A 27,940-nucleotide genomic window follows, 5' to 3' on the forward strand; every position below is an offset into this window, starting at 1 on the left:
TACGACTGACGATTTATTTATTAGGAAGAGGTTTTGTTTTTTTTTTTTTTTTTAACCAAAACTCGGTGCGTGCGGGTGGGTTATTTCGCTCTGCTGAAGGATTTCGCCTGTGTCAAAGGCCGCTTCCGCGGCCGGTGCCAAAGTTGCCATCGCGAGAGACAAAAACCTTCCTGACGATGACATCATTAACGCTTTCCCTCTTGGAAATCAACCCCGCGTTTTGTGGGCGCCGTCGATAACAACATCCTTTAAGGGAAGAAGCTCGTCTTGTCCCGTGGGTCAGTCGAGTTATCGCTTACGGTGTCCAAGTGATTTTGGGGGGGTTTCGGGGTTTTTTTTTTTTTCCCCCTGCTTGATCTTTTTTTGGTGCTCTGGGACTAAAAAAAAAATAAATAAGGAAATAGTCGAGCATCGCGTGGTTTAAATGTTGTTCTGTAAGCGTTACTGATGATGGGGTTCACCTCCTTTCCCCCCCTCCTCCTCCCCGATTAAACAGCTCGGAGTCTCGATCCTCCGCCGGCACCGTACCCGGTCGACGGTTCCCGGCAAGACCCGGCAGCGAAGAAGGAGCGACGGCGACCGACGACGACGATGTTTCGGCTGAGCTGGCGCCGCGTTTTTATAGCGTAATGCACCAAAATAAAGCCCCGCGAGGTCCCACCCAGGTACAAACAGAACGTATATCCAATTCAAATCCAGCCAATCCAGGGGTATAAACAAAACCCCAAGCCCGGCCTCTCGCAGATTAATTACTCGCACTGGTCAATCACATTTAACCCGCCTAATCAGGGCGCGGGCAAGGAGCCTGGCCCTGCCTACCCCTGCCTGTACCTCGCCAATCGCCAGCGGAGCCTCCTCGCCGGCTCAACCAGTTTGTAACTGGGATGTCGAGGACCCTGGGCTGGGCCGGGCGCTGGGCTGCCCGAGCCAGCGCCGCCCGTAGCTTTATCCCGACAAAAATCCAGCCCAAAACTGGCAAACGCGGGTTGTTTTTTTTAATGTACCCAGCTCGCCTCGAGCAGGAAGCTGGTTTTAAGCGTTGCCTTTTAATCCCGGCCCTCGTTAAACAGAATTTTCTTCTTCGTAAGGGAATGTAGGCAAAGTTCTCCTCAGCGGTGGTTTAATAAGCGTTAAATCCCCACGGCGCTGCCTCCGAACACACACACACCACCACCCCTTGCGCGTTTCTCTCTGGGCCTGCGAGCAAAAATGCAGGATCGGATGCGACAAATATGCAACGAATAAATAACAAAACCCCCTCCTCCCTCCCTGCTTTTATCCCGACGCTTTTTATTTTTTTTCCACCCACCATTGGTGGAATTAACTGGAGAAACTTATTTTATGAAGGTGTGATTTACGCCGGCAGAACCTAACCAACAAATTTTAGGGGAGAAAGATGTAAATCGGATCGGTTACGGTCACCGTCTCTCCTTTTGCTCCGTCGGTGCTACTTTTGGTGTCCTGTGCGTGTGCTCTTTGTCCTGAGGGGATAAACAGGAATTAAGAGCGTTTTATTGATTTATTTACCTGTCCTGGCTATAAAACCAATTAAAAATTGGGAACTGCCCGGGGGTCTTTGCCACCGGGTGTGCGCGCTGGGCGGGGGGAGTTTCTGGAGTCTCGATCCGATCGAGAGCATCGGATTCAATCAATAAAATCATTCGTTTTCTCCCAGCAGGGCCCGATTCTGCTGCTAACGACCCACGGCGGGATGCGAGGGGCTGCTCCGACGTGGGGGTGAGCTCCATTCCCCCCCCCAGATGCGAGGCCGCTTTTCCCAGCAGGTAATCCCCGCTCGGGAAGGGGGGGGTTCAAACGCCGCCTGCCAGCCCGCAGTCACCCCCGTAACCTCCCGGTTTTGGGGCTGTTTTTCCTCATTTGACACAGAAACCGGTAACGAACGCTGGGGAGTCCCGTCCCCCCCAAACCCGGAGCGTTCCCGGCTCGGTGTGTGCCCTAATCGGGAAGATCAGACCCGGTTCCCCCCCGCCCAGCACCCCTCGATCCGAGCTTTGCTGAGCCGTTCCTAGCAAAGCCGGGCCTGGGCTGGAACGGGGCGTGGCGGGGGGCGTGGCGTATGCAAATGTGGGGGACGGAGTGCGGGGGGGGCAAACGCGGTTTAATTGGGGGGGGGGGGGGGGGTGCGCGTTAATTTTCCCCCGCACCGCCCGGGGTGTCCCCGCCGCTGCCGGGTGTCCCCCCCTCCCCGCCGCGCCTCGCGCTGCCCGCAGCGGCTGGGCAGGGGTGCAGGCAGCGATCAGGCAGCGCGCTGAACCTCTATGTGTCGGTGCCTGGCGGGGTCCTGCCTCCGGAGCCCGTGCGGGGATGTCTGGGAGACCCCGCGCCGACTGCTGCTCAAACATCACGGTGAGTTTCTTACAATGCAGCAATTTCGCTTTAAATCGCTTTAACTCCGCTACCTGCGGCGGCGGGAGAAGGGGGGGCTGCCCCCTCCCCGGCCACCGGCCCAGCCCTCCTCTTCCTCTCTCCCCCGCCAGCGCCTCGGCCCCGCCGCCCCCGGACAGTCTCCCGGTGCGGCGGCTGCGGGTCACGTCTCCGGAATACAATGTACCTCCCCAAAAGGAGACGTCGCCCTCTGTTCCCCCCCCCCCCCATACTCCTCCCCGGCCAAACACCCCCGTACAGCTCCGCGCCCTCCCGGTGGAAAAGAGGGGGGGCCGCCGGTAACCCCCTCCGCCGGTCCCCGCTGCCTTCGGGAAGCGCCCTGCTCGTCCCCACCTCCTCCCGGGCGCGGAGAGGCGGGGAGGGGGGGGGAAGCTCGGGGAGAGGCCGCCGGTTCTCGCTGCCGTGACTCGGTGTCGCTGTCTCGGTTGCGGAGCTGCCGCCGGCCTGGGTGTCCCCGGTCCGCTCCTCCTCCTCTTCCTCCCGGGGAAGAGGCAGGGATGCCCTCGGATGTGTCTGGAAGCGCAGGCACGGAGGGGAAGCGGAAGGTTTGCGCTGTCAGGATTAAAAGAAAATAAATAAAAAAACACCAAAAAAACCCCCAACCCCTCCATCGCCGCCACCGTCGCTGCCCGGCGAGCGAGCCCGTGGCTCCGGGAGCCCCAACCCTTCCCGGTTCCCCTCCCGGGAAATGGCAAACTTGTGCTCCGGCCTGCTGCCGCGAACCGGAGTTCGTCCCCTCGGTACCCGTTGGTCAAGGGGAAAGCACCGTGCAGGGGGGATGCTCCGCCGGTGAAAGTGACTGCGTGGGTTTTGGGGACCAAATGGGCGCCTTTACGGGGCGTTACAGCTCCCAAGTTTTCCTCGGTGCGTTAAAAATACATCAGCTGAATAAACTACAGTTGGTTGCTCTTCAAATTCTCTTCTAGTTTTCATTTGTCAGCTTACTTTCCCAATGTATTTACCGTTCCTACAGCGTTTTGCCTTCGCCCTTTTTGCGTGAACGGTTCCGGGCGTGTGGTTGTGGTTTTGGTTTCTGCGGGCTCTGTAGTTTTCTTGATATTTAAATACAACACGCCGGCTTTTCCTTTCGGGGCGGTTTTTCCCTCCGTTTGTTTTCGGTAATTCCGTGTGTCCCGTCTGCCCTCGTTTCGGGTGCCGTTTCAGTCTCTGGATGCCTGGACGTGCCGTTCACCCTCGCGTAACGTTGTTGTTGTTGTTTTTTCTTTCGCTGAAGAGCAGCAGTTGAACTGGCGGAAGGTCTAGTTGACCCAAAGGGAAACTGAGGCAGGGGGAGACGCTTTTGGGTTCCTTTCCCCCCCAAAATTCATATACCGAGCACGGCCTCGTCTCATGTGACGGGCCGTGGCCAAAGTCGGGCTCTCAAACGGTACTTCGGTGGCTCTGGCACCCATCGGAGCTGCCGACGCCGTGCCGGGGGTGCGAGGAGGGTGCTGGGGTACCGGGGGGCCACCCCTTCGGCTGGGCTGGGCTCCGGACGCGGATTTGACGTAACGATGTCATTTTTGTGCTGGCTCCTCATCCCCTGAGGTCCGTGGTGACGCTTTCTGTTTACATTTGGATGCTCAATACTTTTTTTGCTGTCAGTTCGTAAACTAATCGTGCTGATCTTTGAATTATTATTATTTATTATTATTATTATTTCTAGAGTGAGAGGACAAGGTAGCAGGGGCAGCTTTACCCTGATTGTTCCCCAGCACCGATTTCTTGTTCAGCATCTGAATAACAGGTGAACGAACCCTCCCAAACGGCGCCGGCAGCCAATATTTTGCAAATCTGTCAATTTTTTTTTACCAATCGCCTCAGTTGTTGTCAATGCCCCCCCCCAGCAATGGATTTCCTGGAGTCCTTTTTTTTTTTTTTTTTTAATCAAAACCAGAGGGGGAAATCGCCTTCAGGGTCCCATCGTGTGCGCAAAGAAATACTTTGCCCCAGAAAATAAACATCCTCGGTGCCCGCAAGCTGATGTCGCCTTCGCCCCAAGACTCCTCGGCTTTACCGGGAATCTCCGCAGACGAAAAACATTAATTTCTGTGTCTTGTGGTGCGAGGAAACCCTAAATAATCCCCATCCTGCAGGGATTTGGTCCTTAAATAGTGCGCGAAGTGGGGGGTTTTTGAGTGAAAAGAGCTGATTTCTGTAAGGCTGGGGGGTTCTGGAGAGCGTGGTGATGTTTTACGTGGAGCTTTTATGGGGACTTTGTTATCTGGTGTCAGGTGTTGCCCATCGTGCGGATCGGGCTGGACTTCCAGAGCGCTTCCCCCTTTTCCCCAAATCAAAAGGAAAACCCACAAACCAAAACTTGAGGGGAACGGTTTGGGACTCGGCGTTTCTTTCCGCTTGGCTTTTCACGATGCGGGAGACTGAATGCTAAATTTAAGTCTTTATAGGAAAGAGAAACTTTCAAAATCCGTCCTCAAAATCGCTCCGTGAGCGGAGTAGGATTTTTTTCTCAGGGGTGGCTGAATTTCATCCTGTAGTAGAGCGGAATCTTTGATTTAAGAAACGGGCGGGTTGCCATCGCGGGCACGAGCTGCTCTGACTTTTTACAGGTATTTTGGTGCGGAGCTGGAGATTTCTGTGAGCCCAGAGCACGTGTCCTCTTCCGCTGCCTCTTTATTTTTACGTTTTAACGCCCTTTTCCTGCTGCCTCCTCGGAACGGATAATTAACGTGGAAACGCACAGCTTTAAAATGGGACAGTTCCATCTCAGTCCTGTTTCGCTTGCCTTTTCCCTCCGATTTGGGTACTAAAAGAGCACGGCTGGAAGCTTGTCCCTTAATTCCCGAGGCTTCAAGGAGACGAGCTGTGAGATGACAGCCAGCTAATTGCGTTGCCTTCGTTAAGTTTATCAGGACTTCACAATTTAACGGCCCCGTAATGCTAAAAGTTGGCGTAGGCTAAGAATAAGCGACCCGTCCATCCTCGACGCGGTTAGAAATGGTTTTAGAGCCGCTAACGGAGTTTGAGGCGCGGAGGGGAGGTTTCCGTAACGTTTTTTCTGCCAAAATTCATCCACAAAATCGTGACACGTGCCCAAAAAAAATAATAAATAAACCTCGGGAGCTGTCCCCGTGTGCCAGTAGTCGTATCGGTGGTATCGGCAGAGCGAGGGATTGCTATGGAGACTGAGCTATCGTTTCATCTCTTGAGGTGGTCCTTCCAGCCCAGGCCTGTTGGCGAAGCCGAGCGGGGAAAGCTTTTGTTCTTCTTGCCCGTTTTCGTACCTTTTCCCTAAATAAACGGGGGGCTGCGGCACCCGCCGCTGCCCGACGAGCGCCTCCGACCCGTCCCGGCGGAAGCGACTCCGTCGCGTTTCCCCTTTCTCCCCCAGCGCCGTCTGCTTTTTGCGGCGAGTTCGTTTCTTCCAGCAATCGGGAGAATTAACGTTTCTGTCCCGATCCGGAGCCTGAGGAGCCTTTTCACGACCGGGCTACGGGCGAGACCGCGTCTTTCCCGATCCGACGATAAAAGGAGCGAATCTTCCCTTCGCCTATGTCTGCGACTTGCGCTCCTCTCCTCCGTTTTTGAAGTTTGGGCTGCAAAAAGCCCTTTTCCGGAGAGCGTGCTCGCTCTCTTAGCATCCGCAGGTGGAATTGTTATTCCTTTGCCTTTTCTTCCGTAGTACTCGATGTCATCCGCCGGCCGCAGGTTACCTGCGACGCCCCTTCGCCCTCGCAACCGTGTCACCTCTAAATTCGTGGCTGCGGAGCTTGCGCCCCTTCGGTATTCCCTCCGGGAATCCCCCCCGGGTTGCTCATCCAGTTCCGTCCTTCCTCCGCAGCTTATTAGGGTGAAAAACACCTTTTGCCGTTTTCCCCGTGAGGTATGAAAACCCCAGAATTTAATAACGGGATGGTGACCGGCTCCGGATGGATGCGAAACGGGAAGGGGCTGCCTCTGTCCCCCCCCATCAACTTCCCAACGTTTTCCCTTTGAGCCCCGGTTCCTCCACCTGCTCCCCCCCCCCAGCTCTTGCTCCTCGCCTTCTCCAGCAGCAAATTGACCTGATTTTTGTTGGGTTTGTTGCCCTCCGGAGAGAACTGAGAACCGGGAGGGGAAAACAAGACTTTTTGTGGCTAATGGGAGCAGCCCCGGAGGCCGTAGGACGGCAAAAATACTTCAGTTTACATTCAGCGCGTGTTTGAAAGTTGTTTCTGCTACCATAAGTAGCTGAAACATTCGTTGCGGTTTTGACGGAAAGGTCATAGATCTGCGCGTGATGGTGCGTTCACCTGCAAAAAGCTTTTCTTTTTGCTCTGAAATTCTTGGAGAGCTTCAGAAAACTGTCGACGTTTGGGTGTGTTTTACCGGTTTTCATTAAAGTCGGTTGCCAGTCAAGCTCTTCAGTGAGATATTACACGTTCCGACCCGTTTCCTGTGTCTAATTGAGCGGATTTCTCCTTTTTTCTCTTCTTTCTCTCTGAAATTTGCTCTCTCTGTACGGCAAGCGTTTGCCGAGCTCCTTTCCCTCATCCTCTTCCTCCTGCCCCCCGCCCCCCCTCCAGCCTCGGAAAGTTTTCCCCTCCTTTCCCGAAAAGCGAGCACTTTGCCTCCCATTGTATTCCTCCTCCTCCTCCTCCTCCTGCTGCGGTCGAGGGAATGCGAGTCTGGAAATGATTTTGAGAGGAAAAAAAAAAAAAAAAAGCTCCAAGTAAATCCTGTCCCGCGCAGGGGGGGAGGGGAGGGCGGCCCGGGACGACGGGAGGAAAACGGTTCCCTGACCCAGAAATGGGATATTTCCCATCAAAACCTCGGGATCCGGGAGCGTCCTCGGCGTGGCGTCGCCCGCGCCAAGGGAAGAGTTGTCCTGTGCGTAAAAACGGATCGACGGTGAGCGAGTTAACACCGAGGCGAGGCAGGAGAACTTACTTTGGTGGATTTAATCGGGGTTTTTTTGGAGTAATAGTTAACCTGGAAACTGTACGTAAATATTCTTTCCCGTAGAAAAAAGTCCAGCGCTGTTCTCGAACGGCCCTCGCCTGCAGCTGCCGTCCGTTCGTGACTCCAGGGAGCCAAAATCGGGGTTTTCCTCCTCTTTCTGCCGCTCCCCGGGCGGTCTCGGTGGGGAAGCGGGGACTCTCCCACCTGTAAAACTGGAAACGGCGATTAAAAAAAAAAAAAAAACCGCTTTAAGCTTCGGGTGCGCGATTAGGAATCGGCTTTCTGTCGTCGAGAATCATTTCCCAGGGAAGGAGGATGGAAGTGCCAAATCGCTCGTTTACGACTCTCTTGCTTTCACCGCTCAAGAGCGTCTACTAAAAGAGTTAGAAAAGTGTTTTCCTTCCGCGCGGAATCTTTGTAGCTTTCAGAAAAATAAAGAAGAAATCCCTGACGGAAAGTGCGTGGACTTGGGTTCCTCCGGCTGCTCGTGTCTCGTCCCTGCATGGACTCGGGCCGGAAATGAACCGGCGGCTTCTCGAACCCTGCCAGCCCGCTGCCGGGATTTATTCCTTTATCGGTACAATCCCAAACGCTGAAATAAACTCTTTATTTGGGTATTTGAGAGCTAATCGTGACGGGGACGTCCTGAGAAGCGAACGAGGAGAAATTCGACGGCGCAGCGAGAGGCGAGTAACCGCAGTCACCTCAAATTTGACTTCGTTTACTGGAGATTCGTGGGATTGGAACTCCTGGAGTCCGCTCAAAAATGCGATAGCCGCCCCTTATGTCATGAAAGATGGGGTTTTTCCTGTTTTCAGGACAAGTTGGAAACCTGAATTCCTTGTGGCTGGAATTTTAAAAGGCTCTAAAACGGATCTAATGTTACCCGTGTACTTCACAGCACGGGAGGAATTGGATTCGAACTCCCTGCAAAATGCCGCAGGCTCCTTCAGCGCTTTATGTTTTCCTGGTATTTGTCGCCGAGAGCGATGGCTTTTTAAATTTTCTGCTAACTTCTAGATTATAGGAAAGCGATGACAGGCAGAGACGATTTTAACTTGTTTATTAGGCTCCTGGGTTTATATTTCTAGATAGTCAGCTGGAATCTGACAGTTATAAATCAGTGCATCGGAAAACTTACGATTTAACTATCAGCCGCCGTCGCTGATAATGGAACTGCTAAAATCATCAGCGCAATTACTCTTCTTTAGATGAAGCACCGGAATATGCAAACCGGAGGGCTTTTTTGGTATAGGAACAGCAAAAAAACCCGTTACCGGGACCTACTGCCAGAGCGCGCGCGTGAATTAATCTATACGGGGAGCTAATTTATGCGCCTCTCTTTTGAGAACTGCTTATTCCTACGTAGGGCAGCGTACGTTACCGGAACAGCGACGCGTACAACAGAGGATATCGGACGCGATTTTAAAAAAAAAAAAACAAAACAACAACCAACCAACAAAAAAAAACGTTGCGGTAGAAAATCAGCAAGGATGGCAGCCTGGTAAATGATGAGAAAAGGTAAAATCCCTCGGCTTCGAGTCGCGAGGGTCGCCTCACCGTACGAGAACGATGACGCGTCGCTAACAGGAGATGTTATTAAGAGCGCCGATGTGCGGGGAAGATGGATTGTTTTCTCTCACCGATTCTGGCGGCGGCGGCGGCAGCGCGTGCGTCCCGTAGCCTTTCAGAAAGCGGTCGGCGACGTTCGCGTTCGGCTACGCGCAAAGCTCATTTATTGCTTTCGATTCCCAGGAAACGGGTGCTGGGTTTGAGCGCGGATGATGGACGCGGCACCGGAGCACCTTGTCAAATCCCATCTCAGCTTCTCAAATTTGCTCCTTAACACTTAAAAATTGACCCGTTGCTGTTAAAAGCCCCGTTTACGCTGGTTTTGGGGTTGGTTTTTTTCTTCGGTTATTGGGGTGGTTGGTGTAATACTCCTCTAATTTTTTTTTTCCTTTACAGTATGACCACGTAAAGCAAATACGTTCCGTATCTCCCAGCCGTAATCGGGTAAAAACCATGAAGTTGGCAAAACACGAGCGCTCTCCTCCTGGCCCTGCGAGTTTGTGGCGCGCGAGAAACGAGGGTTATCCGTCCGGAAGAGCGGCGGCGGGCTGGGAAAACCGAGGCAGGGCTGAAGCCTTGCCATATTTTGGTAGTATTAAAATCTCAACCAGCTCCGAGCAGTGGATTTATATTTATCTCTTTCAATATCGTGGGTCAAAAAGGTGGTTTAATTACACCTTGAGCGGGCGCGGATACAGCGCGGAGCCCTAATTACGGTGGTTGTGCTAGGGTGTAAGCCGGACCTCGTTCGCTATTTCCCTTATTACTCTGCTGCTCGTTAGGCATCGTCTCCAAAACTTTTCCAAATGGAGTTTTCACCGCTTGAGGGGACTTTGGCGTCCGACTGTCCTCTCCTACAGCGACGGCTGCCTTGGGATTGCGCTTGGAGAAGGATTTATGGAACGGCGCAACAAAAATGCGCCGATTAAGAGATCGTTGGGAGAGCGGGAACGCGAATTCGGAGTTTATCTGTTAAAAATAGACACTTGTCGTTGGTATGTTCAGAATTTGGGCTGTTTCCTTTTTTAAGTTCCTGCTGGAAACAAAAAAACAAAAAAAAACAAAAAAAAAAAAAACAAAAACAAGAAAAAGGGGAACTGTTTATATTTCAAATATTTCTCAGTACCGTGAAAATAAAACATACGCGGTTTAGTTTCTGTTTTGGCGCTGTGTTTGCTTAGAAACACAAGCACCGGATGGATTTTTGGAGGAATCCTTTCCTTAAATCCCATCCGCGGCAGGAAACGTGGTGAAGGCAGCTGGGAGAGGACGCGGCGTTCCTGCCGGTCGCTCCGGCAGAGCCGAGATTTCCTCGATTTCCCCGGCAGGATTCTTGCAGGCTCCGCAAATCCCTGGAGGCAGGTCCTCTGGGGAAATTAAAATTATCGTTTCCACCTTTCTTCCCCGGAAGATGCTTTTGTCTTTGTGAGGTTTGCCCAGCGCGCCACCTTTTTTTTTTTTTTTTTTTCTCTTTTGTGTTTGTGTGTGCATAATAGATAAATCTGCCGGGATGCCGGAAAATGAGGACGATACTGGCGAAACAGGGGCTGTTTCTTTCTCCTCTGCGCCCTCGTAATTCCCTCTGTTGCTAACGCGATTTATGAAGCTGTCAAAAACTGGGTGTTTTCATTTTTTTTGGCTGAGTATATCATCCCTCAGCAAGAAAAACTCTTAAAATCGATGGTGGTAATCGTTTTCCAAGGGTTTGAAAGAGTTGCCCGTGTTCTTAGCAGACCCCGCGGCTTCTCCTACCTGTTTCTCAGTGACCTCAGCGAGTGGGAGCCTGAGAAAATGGCAGAGAGAAAACTCAACTCGAGTAAAAGCTAAAAAAAAAACCCGAAAGAAAACACTTAATTGGCGTTAAGGATATAAACTTGGTACGTCAGGTGCAATTGGAGCTTACCCTGCGGTAGGAGAATGAAACCTGGAGAAAACAAAAGGGATTGCGGCCGGAAGGAAAAAGTAGATGCTCAGTAGGAGTAAAACTTTCTGAAGTGACTGCGACCGAAAATTCTCTTTCTCGGAAGGGCCGGACCCCCTCGAAAGTCATTTTTAAGGTTTTTAAGTCACGTCCGCGGGATTTAAAATTGTCTTTGTTTGGTCTTAAGAGCGCGGGTGAGGAAAAGCCGTACGTCCTACCGCTTCATCGTTCGGTTTGACGACGTTTACACCTCGCCCCGGTGTAAAAGGCTGCGCAGTCTCGAAGACAACGGAGGATTGGAGCTTATTGTGATGATTTTTACCTGTTTTCTTCTCGTTTTCTGGTTCCGTGTATCCCCTGTGCTCCCTTCCCCCGTGAGCAGAGCGACGTTGGCCTCGTGGGAAAGGGAACGAACCTCGCCGGAGAACTTAATTCTTGAAGCTGGAGGAGAAACGCTCAGGCTCGTTAGACGTGGAGCTTCAGCGGAGCTTGCGGAAACCCGATTTCCCAAAGACGTTTTCGTATTTTTACCTCCTCCGTCCGTAAATCGTGACTTCTCTATCTTAATGCATCGTTAAGAAATATTAATTAACCGAAAGTGCCCGATTTGCCCAGGCGTCCCGACTACAACAAAACTCGATGCCTTCCGTACAGACATTTCCTCTTATCTTTGTTAAACCCCCCCAAAAATACTCGTTGGTGTTGACGCAACTCGTGTTTTAAAGGTCGTAGTCGGTGTCGGAGGGAACCGCGGGTAAATCACACGGAGCTGCTTTTCCTGAGGTTTCCAGGCTTTTTTGCTGCGATACTGCTGGTGTCGATAACTGTGGAACATTTCTTGTCTCCGCTGGAGCGGAGGGGCAGCCGGCTGGCGGCTTTAATGAGATTTCTCGTAGGACGGTTCCCTAATGACGCGGCCGAGCCGCGAGTCGACCGACGCCTTTTCTATCTACTTCTAAAAAAAAAGAAGGTTCTTTTCTTTCCTATTCTTAAACAACGGGCTGGAAATACCAAACCCCCGTCCCTTTTCTGGTGACGACGTTCCGCGCGTCCCGCTCGGTCTGCACCCTCTTCTTTCCCAGATTTAACGAGGTGAGGGGGTTACTTTTCCGGACGAGACCTCACCAGGATAATCGGGGAATTAGGGATGTGCCTTGCATCTGCAGCGGGAGAAGGAAAACCACTTGTCACTTCCTCAAAGCTCGTCTTTTATTTTTTTTTTTTTCCCCTCCTCACCTTTTCGACAGCTTACCGGGATGTAAAGTTCGGCGTTTTCCTCCCTGTTAACATTTACGCCGGCGAAAAGGCTTTTCCTTACATCGCGTTACCGTTCCCAGCTCCGTGAGCGTGCGGCGTGCGTGCGAGATCTAAAAATAGGCTGACGTCGAGCGTTATCGTCTAATAAAACCCAGCCAGAACTACCGTTGGCACCAAACGGCCCCTGCGCGGAGCGAGGATCCGCCGAAAAAGCTGCGGCGTCTGATGTTGTTGCCGTCGGTTCGGCACGCAGAGCGCAGCTGTTACCGAAACACTTAAACACGGCTTTTGCCAAAAATCTGTTCTTCTGTCTTCTCATCAACAAAATGGGGAAAACCGCCATCCAGCGTAAAAGCAAAATGGGGCTGGAAAACATCTTCCAGCGTTAAAAAAGTTTCCTTGTTGCCGGGTTTGTGTTGTTGGTTTGGGTTTTTTTGTTTTTTTTTTTTTTTCAAAGGGTTATTTCACTTTTTGGCAGGCATCGCGCTGCGAGCAGCAGCGATTTCTGGCTGCCTTTCCCCCACCCCCCGCGCACGTTTAGTTCATTTCTGGGCCGACGTAATTTTTAATGTCGAAGATGAAAACGAACGGGGGATGACAACGTGGAAAGCGGGGTTTGGTTTGGGGTTTTCTCCCCCCCCCCCCCGCCTTGTTTTACCGTCCTCGTGCAAATGGAAAGAAAACCGCTTTGCCGGAGGTGACTTTAGCGAAATTGCCGCGTGTTTTACCGTTAAAGAACAAACTTATTTAAGATGGTTTATCTCGGGATGTTCACCCGCAGATCCCCGCGTCTTTCCGAAGCCGTGCCGTCGGGATTTTTGATTTTACAGAGGAGGAAAGGACCGAAAGCAGGCGAGCGTTAAGTGCCGGGCAAGGTCAGTAGTGGGAATAGATCCAGGGCTCGGGAATTCTTATCTCGTGACCCGCTCGCTGGATCACATTGTCTCCTCGTCCTACTACTCTAAATATATCGGCCGCGGACGGTGCTCCGGTGCAGAAATCCCCTTCTCTCTGCCTCCAGAGTAGCGTTACGAGCGTGACTCGGACGTGAAGTAACATTAGGAAGTGCTTCCGTCGCCGTTTATCATTTCTTTAGGGGGTTTTCTTAAGCATTTTAGATTCCCAAACTTGTCTCTTCCCCCGCCCCGCGGCGCCGCCCATGACATCATGCTCGTTCCTTTTCTATGGCAACAGAGCATCGGCTGGGGCGATGCTGTCGGCTCCTCCCTAGCGCTCTTTGCAGGTAAAAGTAAGCGGGTTTAGCGCGGATCTTTAAGGGAACTTTATAAAATTTCGTCTTTTGGGGGGAGAATTAAAAACACGCGGGCTCTTTCTATTCTGTACGCAGAGCGGCGCGCGCTCCAAAGTGCTTCTCCAGAGTAATTAGCCAGGTTTCACTGGCGTAGTTAGATTACTCGTTTGCAGGTCCTGAAAATAATTACAGCCGACAGACAACTGTTGAAATCAGATTGGTCAAAACCTTGAACTTCAGCCCACGAAAGGTGTGTTTGTCCCGCAGCGAGTTTTTTCTGTGTCTTCTACTCAGGTAGCCGGCTTTTTTCTCCTTTCCCCCCCCCCGCTTTTTTTTTTTTTGCTCTCCTTCTCTTTGATTTTTATTCCCTGACTCTCATTAGGGAGTTTCAAACCCTGCCCAGACCACGGCTGTGGGGCGGATCGGAGGGAAAAGAGGGGAAATGCCAAAAATTTAAATCCAAAACACCCCAAAATCAACCCCAAGCTCCCGCTGTTTCCCAGCCCTGCTCACAAAAAGGGGTTTGCGAGGGGGAGCCCCGGCGCCAGATCTCGGGTTATCGGCAGGAAAATCCTCAATTCCGCCTCCTGAAGCAAAACTCTTCCCAATCTTTTTTTGGATAAAACCGCATAAATAGGCGATTTTTAAATACGAGATATTGTCAAGCCATCGCCGGGATCCGACTCGCGCCGCCTCCCGGTGTTGAGGGTCCGGGACCGTCCTACGCCGGTGCACAGCCGGCCGGTGTCACCGGTTCCCCTCGGTCAGGGTGAAAACAAGGCGAAAACCTGCCGGTTTGGGTTTCAGGGTGAAACCTAAGCCCGGTTGGGAGAACTGCCGGTGAAATCTATCCGGCCGAGCGTTGAGCGTGGCGGAGGGACGAGCGGGTCCCTCGGCCGCTGGTTCGCGTCACCCGTAACCGCCGCTCGAGGGACGATGGTGAGGATGGGCGACTTCGCCACCGTCGGCTTTTCCAACGGAGATCGATTATCGGGGTGGGGGGCAATGATTTTCCGACAGGGTCGACGTCCCTCTTGTCCGGTGGGTTCTTCTTTTGGGGTGTCCTCTGGTCCCCTGTCCCCCCACCGTCAGCTGACAGCGGGGCACCATCATCATCATCACTGGGGAGGAAAACCAGAGCGCGGTGTTCGGGGCTCCCAACCCCTTTGCTCTCCTGACGGTAACGTGTGTCTCTTTTTTTTTTTTCCCTCTCCGCTTTCTGCAGTTGACATGGATGATGAAGACGGCCGGTGCCTGCTAGATGTAATTTGGTAAGCGGGACGCGGCGGCGGTTCGTTGTCTCTCGCCTCCTCGCTTTGGGGAAGGCGTGGGGGTGGGAAGGGGCTTCTGCCACCTCCGGGTGCGTCCCCGGGGCCCCTCCAGTGCCAGGTTGGGTCTCCCAGAGCCCAAAGTCATCCTCCAAAGCGTCCCAAAATTACACTCCTCCCGATTTACTGTTCGCTTTCCTCGGAGGGCTCCGGGCTGTGCCGCAGGAGATGCGGCACAACCCGCGTTTCGCTTCTCCCGCTGGATACAACCTGGATAAATCCCAATTCTCTGATACTGGGGACGCTCGTTAACAGGTTGCCCAAATTTTTTTTTTTTTTTTTTTTTTGACAAACTGCCTGTCAACGGCTCGTTTTCCAACGGGGTTTATTGCGATTATGAAACTGTTGGTAACCGGGGCTTTGCAGAATTAACAGGAGAGGGACGAGGCAGCGTTAGCTGCCCGGGGGGAGGATATTTACCTTCTCTCAGCACCTATACGGTAACGTCTCTCTGTAATAGAGCCGTTGGAGTAGAAATCGCTGCACGTAATTAGTTATTGCACTTCAGAGCGTGCGAAGTTAGGTTAACGCGTTAATTAGAAACACGCGCTTCGCTCCCGACTCAACGCGGGTGACGTGGTGCATCCCTAAACGCTTTCGTCTGTTGTTTTGCAGCGACCCTCAGGCCTTGAATGATTTTTTACATGGATCCGAAAAGGTGAGCGACAACTTGTTTCTATTCACCAAAACCTTTACCGCAAACTCTCTTTTTTATTTTCCTGGGTTTTTTTTAAATAAACGATGAGTTTTTCTAAAGAAAGAAAACCCCAAGTTCAGAGTTGCGAGTTCAGAGCAGCGAGTGAGAGCTCAGCTGCCCGTCAGCATTGCGCTCTTTTTTTTTTATAGATATATTTTTAATATTTTTTTTCTTTTTTTTTTCATACTATATCTAAAGAAAGTAAATCAAATCTTTTTAATTACAGATTGACAGTGATGATCTCCTGGACAACACAGGAGATGCAGCCAGTGCCTTTTTTGAAGGTGCTGGGGTATGTATTTTTAATTTATACGTGGGGAATGTCAGCTCAGAAACCTTTCCCTTCCCCTCCCCCCCTTTTTTTTATTTATTTTTTGGGTTTCCCAGCTCTAGCGAGAGAGGCAGGACGCAGGGATTATTCCCCAAGATTTATGAAGAAATAGCTCCGCCAGGTTCCCCGTATCTCAGGGGAGAAAAGTTGATTTCGCAGGCAGCTCTAAAATCTGCTTTCAACCTGGGGAAAGCTTTGAGGAGAGAAAAATCAGGTGGAGAGAGAGAAGGGCGGAACCTGCGCTCATGCCTCGAAGGCGGCAGAGATAATTCGGAAGAACGCTTCCGGAAAAAAAAAAAATAAATCCCCTTCCTCTCAGTCCCCCCCCTGAGGCCAGAGCGCTCCCTTTCCTTGCAGACCCCTGCCACAGCGAAGGTGAAATACGTGGAAAAATCCCCTTTTTGTTGTTTCTTCCTTTCCCCAAAGAGCATGGCTTACTCTGCATGGATAACATTCAAGCATGAAGGTCTCCTTTTCCCCCCCCCCTCTGTTTCCAGTTACATTGTAATGCTAGTCTTGATTATTATTATTTTTTTGTTATTTTTTTTCTTCCATTGCACTTTATTTTGGGGTTCTGTAACCCATAAATTTCTCTTACGAGTTGAGGTTTGCTTCTACTTTGATTTATTTATTTTATGGGGGGTTTTTTTCCCTTCCCTGTTTTACAAAACCTGAGGGCTCTGAGGTTAGGCTGCACCTCGCTTTTCCGTTGGTTTAGGGGTTTTTTTTCCCATTTTCCCAGGACCCCCCTCCCTACGCCCTGGCTATAGGCCACGCGCCGCAGCCTGTGGCCGAGCGAACTCGGCCGCTGCTCGAACGTCTCTTGCGAGAAAAGGGCTGGGTTTTCATCGAGTCTTTTAGGTTTCTTTCCAGAATGTGAAATTTTCCCCTTCCCATCCCAACAACGCTTTAATTTTTGAAGAGTAAGAAAGGCGAGGGGTATTTTCCGAGCTTTTCTGTTTGCTCAGCGCGTGAAAACTTAAAGCGATCAAACCATCCTTGGGATGCCGTTAACCCCCTCGCTTACAGCCAGCCGTTTGAGGGCCGTCTCGCCCGCTCGCAAACGATGCCGCGCGCTCGTTTAGGCTCGCCCAGGGATGCCAAACGGCTTTCCCCGCTTCGCGAATCGAGGCGGCTGGGGAAAACCGTCGAGCGAGTCGGCTCGAAGCCCTCTTTCCCCGCGTTCGAGCTCAATGCCTTCTTCTTTCTTCTCCCCCCTCTGACCGGCGACCTCCCAGCTGCATGTACAAGAGTCCTCCGGCAACCACCTGAGCACCGAGCAGAGTCAGCCCGCGACCAGCGTGGACCTCGATTTTTTAGAAGATGACATCTTGGGGTCACCCTCCGGCAGCGGGACGAACCTGCAGAACTCGGACCAGCCTTGCGATATCCTCCAGCAGAGCCTGCAAGAGGCCAACATCACCGAACAGACGTTGGAAGCGGAAGCCGAGCTGGACCTGGGCCCCTTCCAGCTTCCCACCCTTCAGCCGGTGGTACAGACGGCCTCCGACGGAACCCCGCAGATTTTTTCCGGCGGAGCCGACCTCATCGGGCTGCAGCAACCCGCCGTCCTGACTCACCAAGCCTTGGTCCAGCAGTCGGTGGGAGCGGATGTCGTCAACAAGGCCATCAGCGTTCAGCCTTTCCTCCAACAAGTCGGCCTGGGGAACGTCACCATCCAACCCATCTCCAATCTCCAGGGTTTGCCCAACGGCAGCCCCAGCGGAACGCTGGGAATCGGCCCGATCCAGGTGGTTGGCCAGCAAGTGATGGCCATCAACCAGTCGACGCAGCAGATCATCGCCAAGCAGGTTCAGCCCTCCCAAGTGGCCACCATGCCCGTCGGCAGCTACATCACCCAGACGGCGCCCGAGCAGCAGCAGGTCACCCTGGCCTCCACGGGGGTCTCGCCGCAAAGCGCCGGTCTCGTCATCCAGAAGAATTTGCCGACGGTGGCCACCACGACGCTCAACGGGAACTCTATGTTCGGGAGCGTGTCCGGGACGCAGGGTTCCCAGCCGCTCACCGTCACCTCCAACCTGAGCAGCCCCTTGGTGCAGGCCCAAAACGTCATCATTCACAGGACGCCCACCCCGATTCAACCCAAACCCGCCGGGGTCCTCCAGCAGAAGCTCTACCAGATCACCCCCAAGCCCTTCGGTTCCAACAACGCCACCTTGACCATCCAGAACGAAGCCGCCCTGCAGCAGCAGAAGGCCCAGCAGAACCTGACCTTCATGGCCAGCAAACCCGGGCAGAACGTGGTGCTTTCGGGCTTCCCCCAAGGGCTTCCAGCCAACGTTTTCAAGCAGCCGCCGCCGCAGCAGCAAGCCCTCAGCAAACCCATGAGCGTCCACCTGCTAAACCAGGGCAGCAGCATCGTCATTCCCGCCCAGCACGTCCCGCAGGCCATGCTGCAGGGCCAGAACCAGTTCCTCCTCCCCGGGCAACTGGCGGGCGCCTCCGCCGTGCAGATCCCCCAGCAGCTTTCGGCCCTGCAGGCCAACATGGGAGGGCAGATCCTGACCACCTCCCACCCCGGCGGGCAAGCCCACATCATAACGAGCCAAGGGCCGGGCGGACAGTTGATAACGAACCAAGCTTTACCGGCCCAGATCCTCACCAACCAGAACATCGCCAGCCAGCTGAACCTGGGCCAGGTGCTCACCTCGCAGAACGCCCACGGCACCGCGCACATACTCTCGGCTCCCATCCAGCTCCAGCCCGGCCAGGTGGGACAGCCGGCTCTTTTCCAGATGCCCGTTTCCTTAGCGGGCAGTTTGACCACGCAGAGCCAGCCCTCGGTGGCCGCTTCCTTGGGCCAGACGGGGCAAACGGTGATCCAAGGGGTGACGTTGCCCAACCAGGTGGCCATGCTCAACGCCACCGAGAACCTCGGCCAGGCGGTGAGCATCCAAGCCTCCGCCGCCAGCAGCCAAAGCCCCGGCCTCGTCCAGCCGCAGTCCTCCTCGGGCGCCAGCCTGCTACCCAACGCCGACCAGTCCTCCATCCTCACCGTCCAAACCGCTTCCCAACCTCCCGCTCCGCTCCAGCTCAACGTGCCGCCCCCGCCGCCCTCCCAGCAGCCCGTCACTTCCCAGCCCAGCCCCAGTTTGGCTTCCAGCCCGGAGAAGATCATCCTGGGGCAGGCAACCGCCGGAACCGTCATCAACCAGGACTCCATGCAGATGTTCCTACAGCAGGCAAGTAGAACCCCTCCGGGCGGCGGCCGTGGCGTTTGCAGCCCTTTGGGTGTTTGGAGGGCGACGCCGAGCGCGGCGGGCTCTGCAGAGCCCCGCTTTCGGGCTTGTTTTACGCGCCGTACCCGCTAGAAGCGTTCCGGCGTGTAGTTTTAATTCTTTACGTGTTCCCTTTCCCGCCGTAGGGCGGCAATTCCCTTCCCTAAAGTCGCCGGGAGCGGGGCTCAGGGCCTCAGGGCCGTTCTGCGCGTGGTCGAGTGCCACCGCCTCGCCTTTGGAAGGAGCAGCCGGTGACAGGTCCTACCGAAGCCGCCGCCGCGGCACGGAGCCGTCAGTGTGGAGCCGGCATCCGCCCCGTTCTCCGTCCGCGGCTCGGGGTAGAGCTCGGCCCGCGGCGGCGGTCCGGCTTTTCCCCGCTGAGGGTTTTCCGCCTTCGTTAGTTCGTGTCAGACCTTTTAAAAAACAATCGGGCGGCTCTAGAAGCAGCGTCGGCAGGCGGGTGGGCAGCAACGCGCAGCGTCTCGTCGCGAGATGCCGCACTGCGGACGCGTTGGAGGTCGAGGTCGGTCCAGCCGGGGCTGCGGACGTCCCGTCTGGCCTTACCTACGTTGGTAAAGGGTTCGGTGACGGTTCAGACGCCGGATTCGAACCGTTGTGGGTTTTCCTTATTCTTGAACTCGTGTTCGTAGAGGTGGGTGCTGGTCCGTGAGCCACCAAAGTCCCCGAGTTATCCAGGAAACGGGAAGAGAGCCAACGCTCTCTATTATTATTATTTCAAGAGGTGGAAGCCTTAAAATTCTCATTTGAACGTTTTTTGGCGTGACGAGTAGCGCGGATACATCTTTCTAGGTATTTGGGCTTGACGTTGACCGTCGCCTCCCGGTATTTCGGCATAATTAAAACCAGGCGTTTTAATTTCGGCGTAATTGAGACCCGTGGCTAAATATCGGTGCAGTTGCGCTATCGGACTGTGGTCGGGCGCGGCGGGTCCCGCTGCTTTCCCCTGCAAAGTCGCTCTCCCACCTCCAGAGAGAGCTCTTTCCCTCGCCAGCCGTACCGGCGGGGAGCGGGCGAGAGCGGTTTTCTCTTTGGTGCCGGGAAGAACGCGGGGATGGATACGGTGAGAGCGTGCTGCCGTACGGAAAAACTGATCCGGCAGCGGAAAAGCACGCGCTGGAGCGCTTCGTCTGTGCTACGGCAGAGGGTTCGGGTGACGTCAGACATCTCCCGGCGTTTATTTTTGCCCTGTTCGTCTTCAAAGCTTCCAAACTCTTCCTCCGGTCCCTTCCTACGCCCCGAAACCACGACTCTCAGCCCCGGGCGCGCAGGATGAAGTCGGGGAGTCCCCCCTCCTCCTCCCCCTGCCAGCCACCCCACCGTCCGTCCCTCTGTCCGTCCGTCTCCCCTCCGAGCTCCGGCTGCTCCCGCTCGCTTGCCTGCAGGTCCTCACTAACCCTGAAAGCTGCTGCCGCCCTGCGTTGCTTTTTCTTCTCCTCTCCCTTCACGCTCACGAGCCGCTGCCTGGTACATTTTTGTCCCTGCCAGAGGCTTCCTTACCTTCCCCCCCCCCAATTCTTCCTATTTCCATAGCGATCGGTAGTTCAAGTACTAGAATTGCTATTAATCAGAGGGATATTCGGCTCCCGGGGTGAATCTCTCCCCAGAAATGTAAATAGCGGGATGCCGAGGGCCGTTAGGGCCGTCCTCGTTAACCCCCGGGCGGCGTTAGCCCCTCCAGCACGGACCCCCATCCCCAGGGGAGCGGCAGCCTCGCGTTTGCATCGGCTGTGGTGGGAAAGGAGGGCAGGATACGTCCGAGCGTGGCTCCGGGCGGTCCCGGGGGCAGCGGTGAGGATGTTTTTTGAGGAAGAAAAGTAGTTTTACCTTACTCTGACCCTAAAAACGCTTCTAAAAGCGACACCGGGGCACGCTCGGGGCTGGGCGAGTCCGGCGGCGGTGCTGTGCCCCCCGGCATCCCCGGGGGCTGCCCCGGCAGCGTTACCCAGAGCCCTTAGGGTGGGTGCTAGGGCAGGCCGGCGAGAGCAGGACCTCGTTTTCCCGGGGGCTTCGTTACCGCAGGAGCCAGAGGTGTTTCACGAACCGTTTGCCGAGCCGCTTTCAGAGCGGGTCGCTCTGCCCGCACGGTTCGCCGTCGTGTCTGGCGGAGCCGAGAAACCCGTGGGCATTTTCGAGGGCAAAAACTCCTTCCTGAGCTTCGACTAACTTCTTCCTCTTTCCTTCTCTGTTTCAGTTACCTGCAGGGCAGCAGAAGCTCCCTGGAGCCTCCCCGTCCCCTTCGCTACCTCATCCTCCCCTGGGGGAGAGCCCGCAGCTCCCGGCCGCCCACCTCTCCCAAATGCAGTCCCCCCACCCCTCCCGGCCCCCTTCCCAGCCCCAGCCCCTCTCCCGGCCCCCCTCCCGGCCCCACTCGCGCCCCCCCTCCCAACCGCAGACCCTTTCCCGGCCCCCTTCCGAGCCGCTCTCCCGTTCCTGCACCCCGCAGGCGCCCATGCCGGGCCTCTACGTCATCCAGAACCAGCTGGCCTCGTCCCCCCTCGGCGGGGGGCAGCACCCCCTGCGCCCACCCTCCCAGCCCCAGACGCCCTTCCAACCGCCGCCGGCGCAGGCAGAAGCCGCGCAGCAGCCGCCGCCGCCGGCGCAGCTCCAGGTCCAGCTCCCGGCGCCGGCGGAGGTCCAGCATTCCCATTCCCCTCACTTCCAACTGCAGTTTCCGTCCCAGGGGCAGATCAAACCTCCCACTCCCACCCACGCTCTCCACCTAACCGCGGAGCAGCAGAGGAGTTTTCCGATGGTCCCGAATCAATTCCAAACCCTCCCGGCTATTCCCAACCCCGCTCCTCAGCAGAAGCAAATACTGGACAGGTTCCAGCAGGTAAATAAGGACCGTCGAGGGTCTCCGACGCCGGGTGTAGGTCAGGAGGGGAGGTTAGCGCGGCAAAGCGCGGCCGCGAGCCTCCCGCCGTCGGGGAGACGAGGGATTAAAGGCAAAATCGGAAGCACAAATCCGTCCGGTTCCTCCCAGGGGCAGGTCCCAGGCCCCCTTCGTTCTTTGGGGTTTTTTGGGTTTTTTTCGGGGTGCCGAGAGCGGGATTTGTGCCGTGGCGTTACATCCGGCTCTGCCGCCTGCCGTCGCAGGAATGCAGGTGCATCCCTTAACGTACGGCGCTCGTAGGAGAGGCGTCTTCCGCGGATGCGATTTACGTGTTGGCTTGTAATTAAGACGAGGAGAAGGCGTTTGCGACGACAGAAATAAAAGCGCGTCCCGTTCTCCCGTGACAAACGTGTGTCCCCCGTCCCCCCCAGACCTGTCCTGTCCGGGCAGGGGTCAAATCCTGCCTGAGCTGGTGATTTTGGGGGGGTGCGGGTGTCGGGGCTGGGGCTGTGGGGTGCAGCTATTCCCGGGGAGACGCTCGGGGACGGCTCCGGCCCTCTCGCCGACGGAGGGGGGAGCAGTCAGGGACTTCCCGGTGAAGTACCCGGAAAAGAACCCGAACTCCAGGCTTCTAAAATTAAACGGCAGTTATTTATTTTATATTCGCTCCAAGCAAACTCCCCTTATAAGGACCCGACTTGGGGTTTTTTGAGCGCGCGGGGCCCCTTCCCGTGGTTTAGACCCGCGGAGCCGGACCGGGGGGGAGCTCGGCAAACGCCTTTTTTTAGCTTCTCTCTCATCCCTCTCCCGGCGCGGAGGTTGCGGGGACAGACGGGACCGGCGCAGCGACCGGTCCCTTCCCTCCTCGTGCGTTCGTGCCGAATCGACGGTGCTCGCGGACGAGGAAGCGATGAGTTTAGGGCGTGGGGTTTTTTTCAACTTCTGGGGTTTGTTTGTTTGTTTGTTTGTTTGTTTTAAATTAACCCTGCGCAGGTGCCCCAGGGGATCATCCTGCAAACGAAGCAGCAGCCTCCCACCAGCCAGGCTTCCCCGGCGCTCGGCCAGTTCACCAGCCCGTCCTCCTCCGTCCTGGTGAGCGGCCAGGGACAACCGGTGACGGTGACGCCGACGCCAGCCCCTGCGCACAGCCACGCGCCCGCCGCCCTCCCGCCTTCCACCACAGGTTCGTGGTGAAACCCGTCGGCGCGATCGAGCCGCGCTGCTCGTCCGAGCTCGTTTCTTCTGATAAACCTCAGTCTTTTTGGGGTGAAAATCCGCGACGTCGTTATTTATTACCGAGGCTTGAACTTAAGCGCCTGTCTGGTTTGCGTTTGCTAGGTATTACCACCCCGGTGCCTGCGGAAAATAAAACCTTCTCCAGCGTTTCCACGCCGATTTCGGCTGGGAAAGGGGCTGCGGCCCCGGGGAAGTCGGGAACGCCTCTTGCCATACAGCAGTCAGTGCAGGTGAGGAAGCGTTTTCCATGGGTTTCCGTTTTATCCCAAAGTTTTCCACCTGGAAATCCGTCGGTGTTCCCCTCCGCTTTATCAAAAAGGAAGAATTACTTTCCAGAAATGGGGGGTTTTTTTCCCCACTCGTAAAGCGCTGTGAACCTCTAAAGACGATCCAAAATTAACCGTTCCCACCGACGTTACCGGAACTTCTCGGGAGGAAGGCGTTGTTGTTCCTCCTCTTTAAGAGACTCGGTTGCTCACCGAGGATTCAACGGGATGCCGGGGCTGTTGACATAGATTTCTGGAAGTACAAACCAGAATAATTCTATTTTTATGCAAAAATACATCTTGCGCTCGGGCGTTTAGACCGGCGCGGCGAGGAACCCTCCTGCGAGCTCTTTGGTTGTCTCGGCAGGCGATTTCTCGTCGATTAATCGTTACTCGGTGAAAAACCGCTCCGGGATCCTAAACAAAATGATGTCTTTTCGTTTCCTCCTCAGACCAAGCCCGGCGTGATCAGTTCTGTCTCGGGCCTGAACCTCGGGAAAGGTCCTTTGCAGATCCAGGTCGTCGGGAAGGGATTATCGCAGCTCGTGCCCTCGGTCCCCGTGCAAAGCCAGCCGCTGGTGAGTTTGCACCGACGCGTGCGAGGGGCGTTTTAAAGGAGGAGCTTGGGGGGACGATGCCGGGGGGCTTGGGGACCCTCCGGCTTTGTCCTTGAAAGGAAGGAGCTTTATTCGCACGGGAACCCCAAACATAGCGAGGTATAAGTACGCCGAAGTTTTACGTATTGCGTGTAAACCTCGGTGGCCTCTAAACGCACCGAAATCGTTTTGTCAAAGCGAGCGGAAGCCTTCCTCCCGACTTACAACCCGCGGTAATCTGCGCTTTCTCCTTTTGCTCTCTTGCCCCGGTTCCAAACCGCTCCCAAACCGATCCCATCCGTTTCCTTCCTTCCTCTCGGCGGTCGCCGATCCCCGCCGTTTCCTTCCTGCCTCTCGATTCCCTCAAAAGAGGATAAATCCCCCCAAAAGCCGGGCTCGCTCCAGCCGCCGGCGTGGGTTAAACCCCACGTCCCCGACGTCCCCTCTCACCCCGTCCTTTTTTTTTTTTCCCCCACCAGTACGACGGCAAGCTCGCTCTGAAGAAAACCCCGACGCTACAGCCCAGCAAGGAAGCTTGGTGAGCGCATCGGGGAGGGGGAAACCCGTAATTTAAACCACGGGAGAACGTCTCGCCGCTGCGGCTCCATCCGTTTCCGCGCCCGCTCTCCCGCGCGATGCCGTTAACGCCGGAAACGAGGGAATTTTGTGTTTGGGATCCCTCCGGCAGTTCACCCTCTTCTCTTTTTTTTTTTTTTCTTTTTCCCCCCCCTTCCAGTTTCCTGGAGCAGTTGCACAAACACCAAGGTGCGGTGCTGCATCCCGATTACAAAACCTCGTTCCGTTCTTTCGACGACGCTTTGCAGCGGCTCCTGCCCTACCACGTCTACCAGGGGATGCTGCCCTCCGCCCAGGACTACAGGAAGGGTGAGTCCTCCCCGGCGACGGCACGCAGCTCTCCTAAAGCCGGCGGGCTTTAAAGAGATTAAAAAAAAAAAAAAAAAAAAAAAAATCGAGGGGTTTAGTACTTCAAAAATAACAGAGAAACTGTCTAGGCCTTCGCTCTAGGAAAAAAAGTGACGTTCCCAAGATGACATAGTGGAAGTTTTCCAGGGTTTTCTGACCTGGAATAGTTCAAAGTTCCGTTAAAGTTTCGTCACGGTCTCCGCGTGTTTTGGGAAATGACGAAAACAGACCTTGGCGGACTCTTGCCAATGAAAAATCCCACCAAACCCCTTTTCCTCGGGGTCTTCTGCTAAAACAAGTTAATAACAAAGAGCCGCCGAGCCCGTACCCGCGTTTACCCGGTGACGCAGGCTTTCTTCTCTCCCCACCCTCCTCTTCCTCGCAGTGGACGAGGAGTTTGAAGTGGTCTCTACCCAGCTGCTGAAGCGCACGCAAGCGATGTTGAACAAGTACCGCCTGCTGCTCTTAGAGGAATCTCGGGTGAGTCCGGCCTCTCGCCTGCTCCAGTCCAATTATTTCTCCGACGCCGGCTTTTCCCGATCGATCCGCGGCTTTTCCGGGTCGAGTTCAAGGCCCTCGGTGGGTTGTGGGCTCTGTCCTGCCACGCCGCGGGGCTCAGCCCCCGGATTTTTTACCAAAACGGGTAAATTTTCCTCTCCCCGCCATCGGTTCGGTCCGCTCTTTGCAAGCGTTTGGCGTTGCTCTCGCCCTGCGGTTCTGCGTTCGAGTCTTTATGGGAAAAATCTTGGGGGGGGGGGGGGGGGAAACGATCGTTAAACGTGAAGGCGGTGACGCGTAACCGCAGCCGCTCTTCCTCCTCTTCCTCCCCGTCCGCAGAGAGTCAGTCCTTCGGCGGAGATGGTGATGATCGACCGCATGTTTATCCAGGAAGAAAAGACCATGTTGGCGCTCGACAAGCAATTGGCGAAGGAGAAGCCAGGTGGGAGACGAGTCCTTCCCCTCCTTTCTCCCTCTCCTACAGCCGCGCCCTCGGTTTTCGGCGTTTCCCCCCTTTTCCGAGCTCTCCGCACCCTGTGCGGGGCAGGACGCTGTGTCAGCCTGTTCCACCGGGGTCGGTGGGGATTTGGGGGAGAAACCGTTGAAAATAAGAGTGAAAATAATCCCCGCTGCCGCCTGTGCCCAAAGAGCTCGGCGGCCGAAGCCGCTCCTTGTTCCCGGCCGGTTCCTTAACGAAGATTTGCGTGAAATTAGTGCGTTTTTCCCCGAGAGAGGGGCTGAGACGGGGGGGGGGAAACTTGAAATTCAACTACTATTACGGCAAAACGTATTTCACAATTTACAAAAGAAAAAAAAAGACTTAAGCTGGGGGGGGAAGCCCAAACCCGCTAACGCCCGTTTCCCTTCCAGACGAGTACGTCTCCTCCTCGTCCCGCTCGCAGAGCCTCTCCTCCTCGGTGGCCCTGGCCTCCGTCTCCAGCGTCGCGCCGGCCCCCGAGAGCCTGAAAGCGGCCCCGACGCAGAGCACCCCCCCCCTCCACCCCACCAAACTGGTGATCAAACACAGCGGGGGCTCCCCGTCCGTCACCTGGGCCAAAGCTTCTCCCTCCCTGGACGGGGACGAGGACGCTTTGCCCTCCAGGAGCAAACCCCCCATCAAAACCTACGAAGCGCGGAGCCGCATCGGTCTCAAATTAAAAATTAAGCAGGAAGCCGGGCTTAGCAAAGTGGTGCACAACACCGCCCTGGACCCCGTGCACCAGCCGCCCCCCTCCGCGTGCCGAGTCATCAAAGGACCCGACCCGCACGGCTCCGGCGCCGCCGGCTCCGGCGCGGGGCAGATGAACGGCACCGTCGATCACGTAACTCCGGCTCCCGCCGAGAAAAAACCCGCGGTGACGTATTGCCGGCTCCCCCTTCGTAAGACGTACCGGGAAAACGTGGACGCTTTCGTGGCGGAGAAACCCGCCGACGCCTGTCCCAAGGGGAGCGCCCCGAAAGCCGACAAGCCCCCCGGTGCCCTCGCCGGGAAGCAGGAGGAAGGATCCAGGAGCGTGATCGCTTCCCGCAAGAGCCAGGACAGTCCCGCCGCGGAGAAGGGCCGGTCGGAAGAGAGCTCCAAGCTCCTGTTCTTCAACCGGAGCGACGCTCGCTCCCTCGTCCTGCAGGACGCCGCGGCTCCGCAGAAGACCGACGATTCCGCCGGTGGCCTTATGAAGGAGCTTGCGGAAGTCGAGGACGAGTTTTACCGCGGGATGATAAAACCGGAACCCCCCGACCAGGGTTCGGGTTCGGAACTCGCCTGGGAGGTGCCGTTACCCCCGGCCAAACGTCGGAAGTCGGAATCCTTCGAGGTGGACAACGCCAGCTTCTCCAGCGACAGCCCCCAGGACGACTCCCTCAACGAACACCTCCAGAGCGCCATCGACAGCATCCTCAACCTCCAGCAACCTCAGGCCGGGAACCAGAACGTCCGGACGCCTTCCTCCTCCTACAACTCCTCTTCCTCCCCCTTCTCCTCTCCCGTCCACCGGACGGACGCCTACCTTGCCCCTAATCACAACGGTGGCCTTGGAGCGAGGACGTTAAACAGATAACAGAGAACGCGGCGACGGCAGGACGCTCGAGCGAGGGATCGGAGAAGAAAGAAGAGGAGGAGGAAGAGGAGAGGAAGAAGCTCTTTGCTGGTTGGACGCGGTTGAGCCCCCCCCCCACACACACACACACACCCCCCCCCTCCCCGACGGGCCGGGAAAACGGAACGCGTCCCGGGAAAACGCATCCCCCCCCCGGCGTTTGTAGGATAAAAAGGGGGGGGCAGGCGGAATATTTTGGGGATGAGATGGGATTTAACGATCTGCGCCGCGACCGAGCGCCCCGGGGCTGGGGGGGGGGGTGGAGACCGGACTTGGGGGGGGGGGGGCCGGAGGTGTTTGTGTAATTTAGATTCTGTAACAAAATCGCTAATACGAATTATCCCGTCGCTCTCTGCTCTCTTTTTCCACCCCGGCCGGCCGTTCTCCATTTTGGCAGCAGGTCGGGAATCCAAACCGGTGAGAGGCCAAAGAGGACTCGGCAGTCGTTGGCATAAAAACAAAAAAAAAGAAAAAAAGAAAAAAAAAATTTTATCTTTTAAATTATTTTTTAGATACCGCGCGGGATTTTTTTGGACCCTCAGCAAAGGGGGGAAGGGGGGGGTGG

General features: G+C 55.3%; 1 protein-coding gene and 1 long non-coding RNA gene across 8 annotated transcripts; one reads left to right on the plus strand and one right to left on the minus strand.

The window, feature by feature from the left end:
- Positions 1-646, minus strand: LOC129198663 (uncharacterized). Its single transcript, XR_008574510.1, has 2 exons — positions 529-646; positions 1-377 (listed from the first exon to the last, which is right to left on the minus strand). It is a non-coding gene; the product is annotated as an uncharacterized LOC129198663 (long non-coding RNA).
- Positions 539-27,932, plus strand: BICRA (BRD4 interacting chromatin remodeling complex associated protein). Of its 7 annotated transcripts, XM_054808148.1 has the most exons (15): positions 539-665; positions 1,679-1,784; positions 14,536-14,581; positions 15,254-15,296; positions 15,562-15,627; positions 16,905-18,869; positions 21,118-21,759; positions 22,753-22,942; positions 23,098-23,225; positions 23,714-23,839; positions 24,337-24,395; positions 24,594-24,742; positions 25,167-25,261; positions 25,619-25,721; positions 26,150-27,932. In XM_054808148.1, exons 3-15 carry the CDS (start codon positions 14,541-14,543, stop codon positions 27,334-27,336), a joined length of 4,794 nt encoding a protein of 1,597 aa, XP_054664123.1. In that variant the 5' UTR covers positions 539-665; positions 1,679-1,784; positions 14,536-14,540; the 3' UTR covers positions 27,337-27,932. The 7 variants fall into 7 exon arrangements, with proteins under 7 accessions (XP_054664123.1, XP_054664125.1, XP_054664121.1 ...); XM_054808150.1 differs by lacking the exon at positions 539-665 and having other exon boundaries at positions 1,619-1,784; XM_054808146.1 differs by lacking the exons at positions 539-665; positions 1,679-1,784 and adding an exon at positions 2,194-2,367.
- The last annotated feature ends 8 nt before the right edge of the window (positions 27,933-27,940 follow it).

This window comes from Grus americana, chromosome 34, assembly GCF_028858705.1.
Source record: "Grus americana isolate bGruAme1 chromosome 34, bGruAme1.mat, whole genome shotgun sequence".
Classification (NCBI taxonomy): domain Eukaryota; kingdom Metazoa; phylum Chordata; class Aves; order Gruiformes; family Gruidae; genus Grus; species Grus americana.

What these genes read in the sequence shown, in the direction of transcription:
- BICRA (XM_054808146.1), top strand. Translation starts at nt 2,280, where the DNA reads ATGTGTCGGTGCCTGGCGGGGTCCTGCCTCCGGAGCCCGTGCGGGGAT. An exon ending in TGCAGATGTTCCTACAGCAG is followed by an intron (nt 18,870 to 21,117) that starts GCAAGTAGAACC and finishes TCTCTGTTTCAG; the next exon opens with TTACCTGCAGGGCAGCAGAA. An exon ending in CAGCCCAGCAAGGAAGCTTG is followed by an intron (nt 24,396 to 24,593) that starts GTGAGCGCATCG and finishes CCCCCCTTCCAG; the next exon opens with TTTCCTGGAGCAGTTGCACA.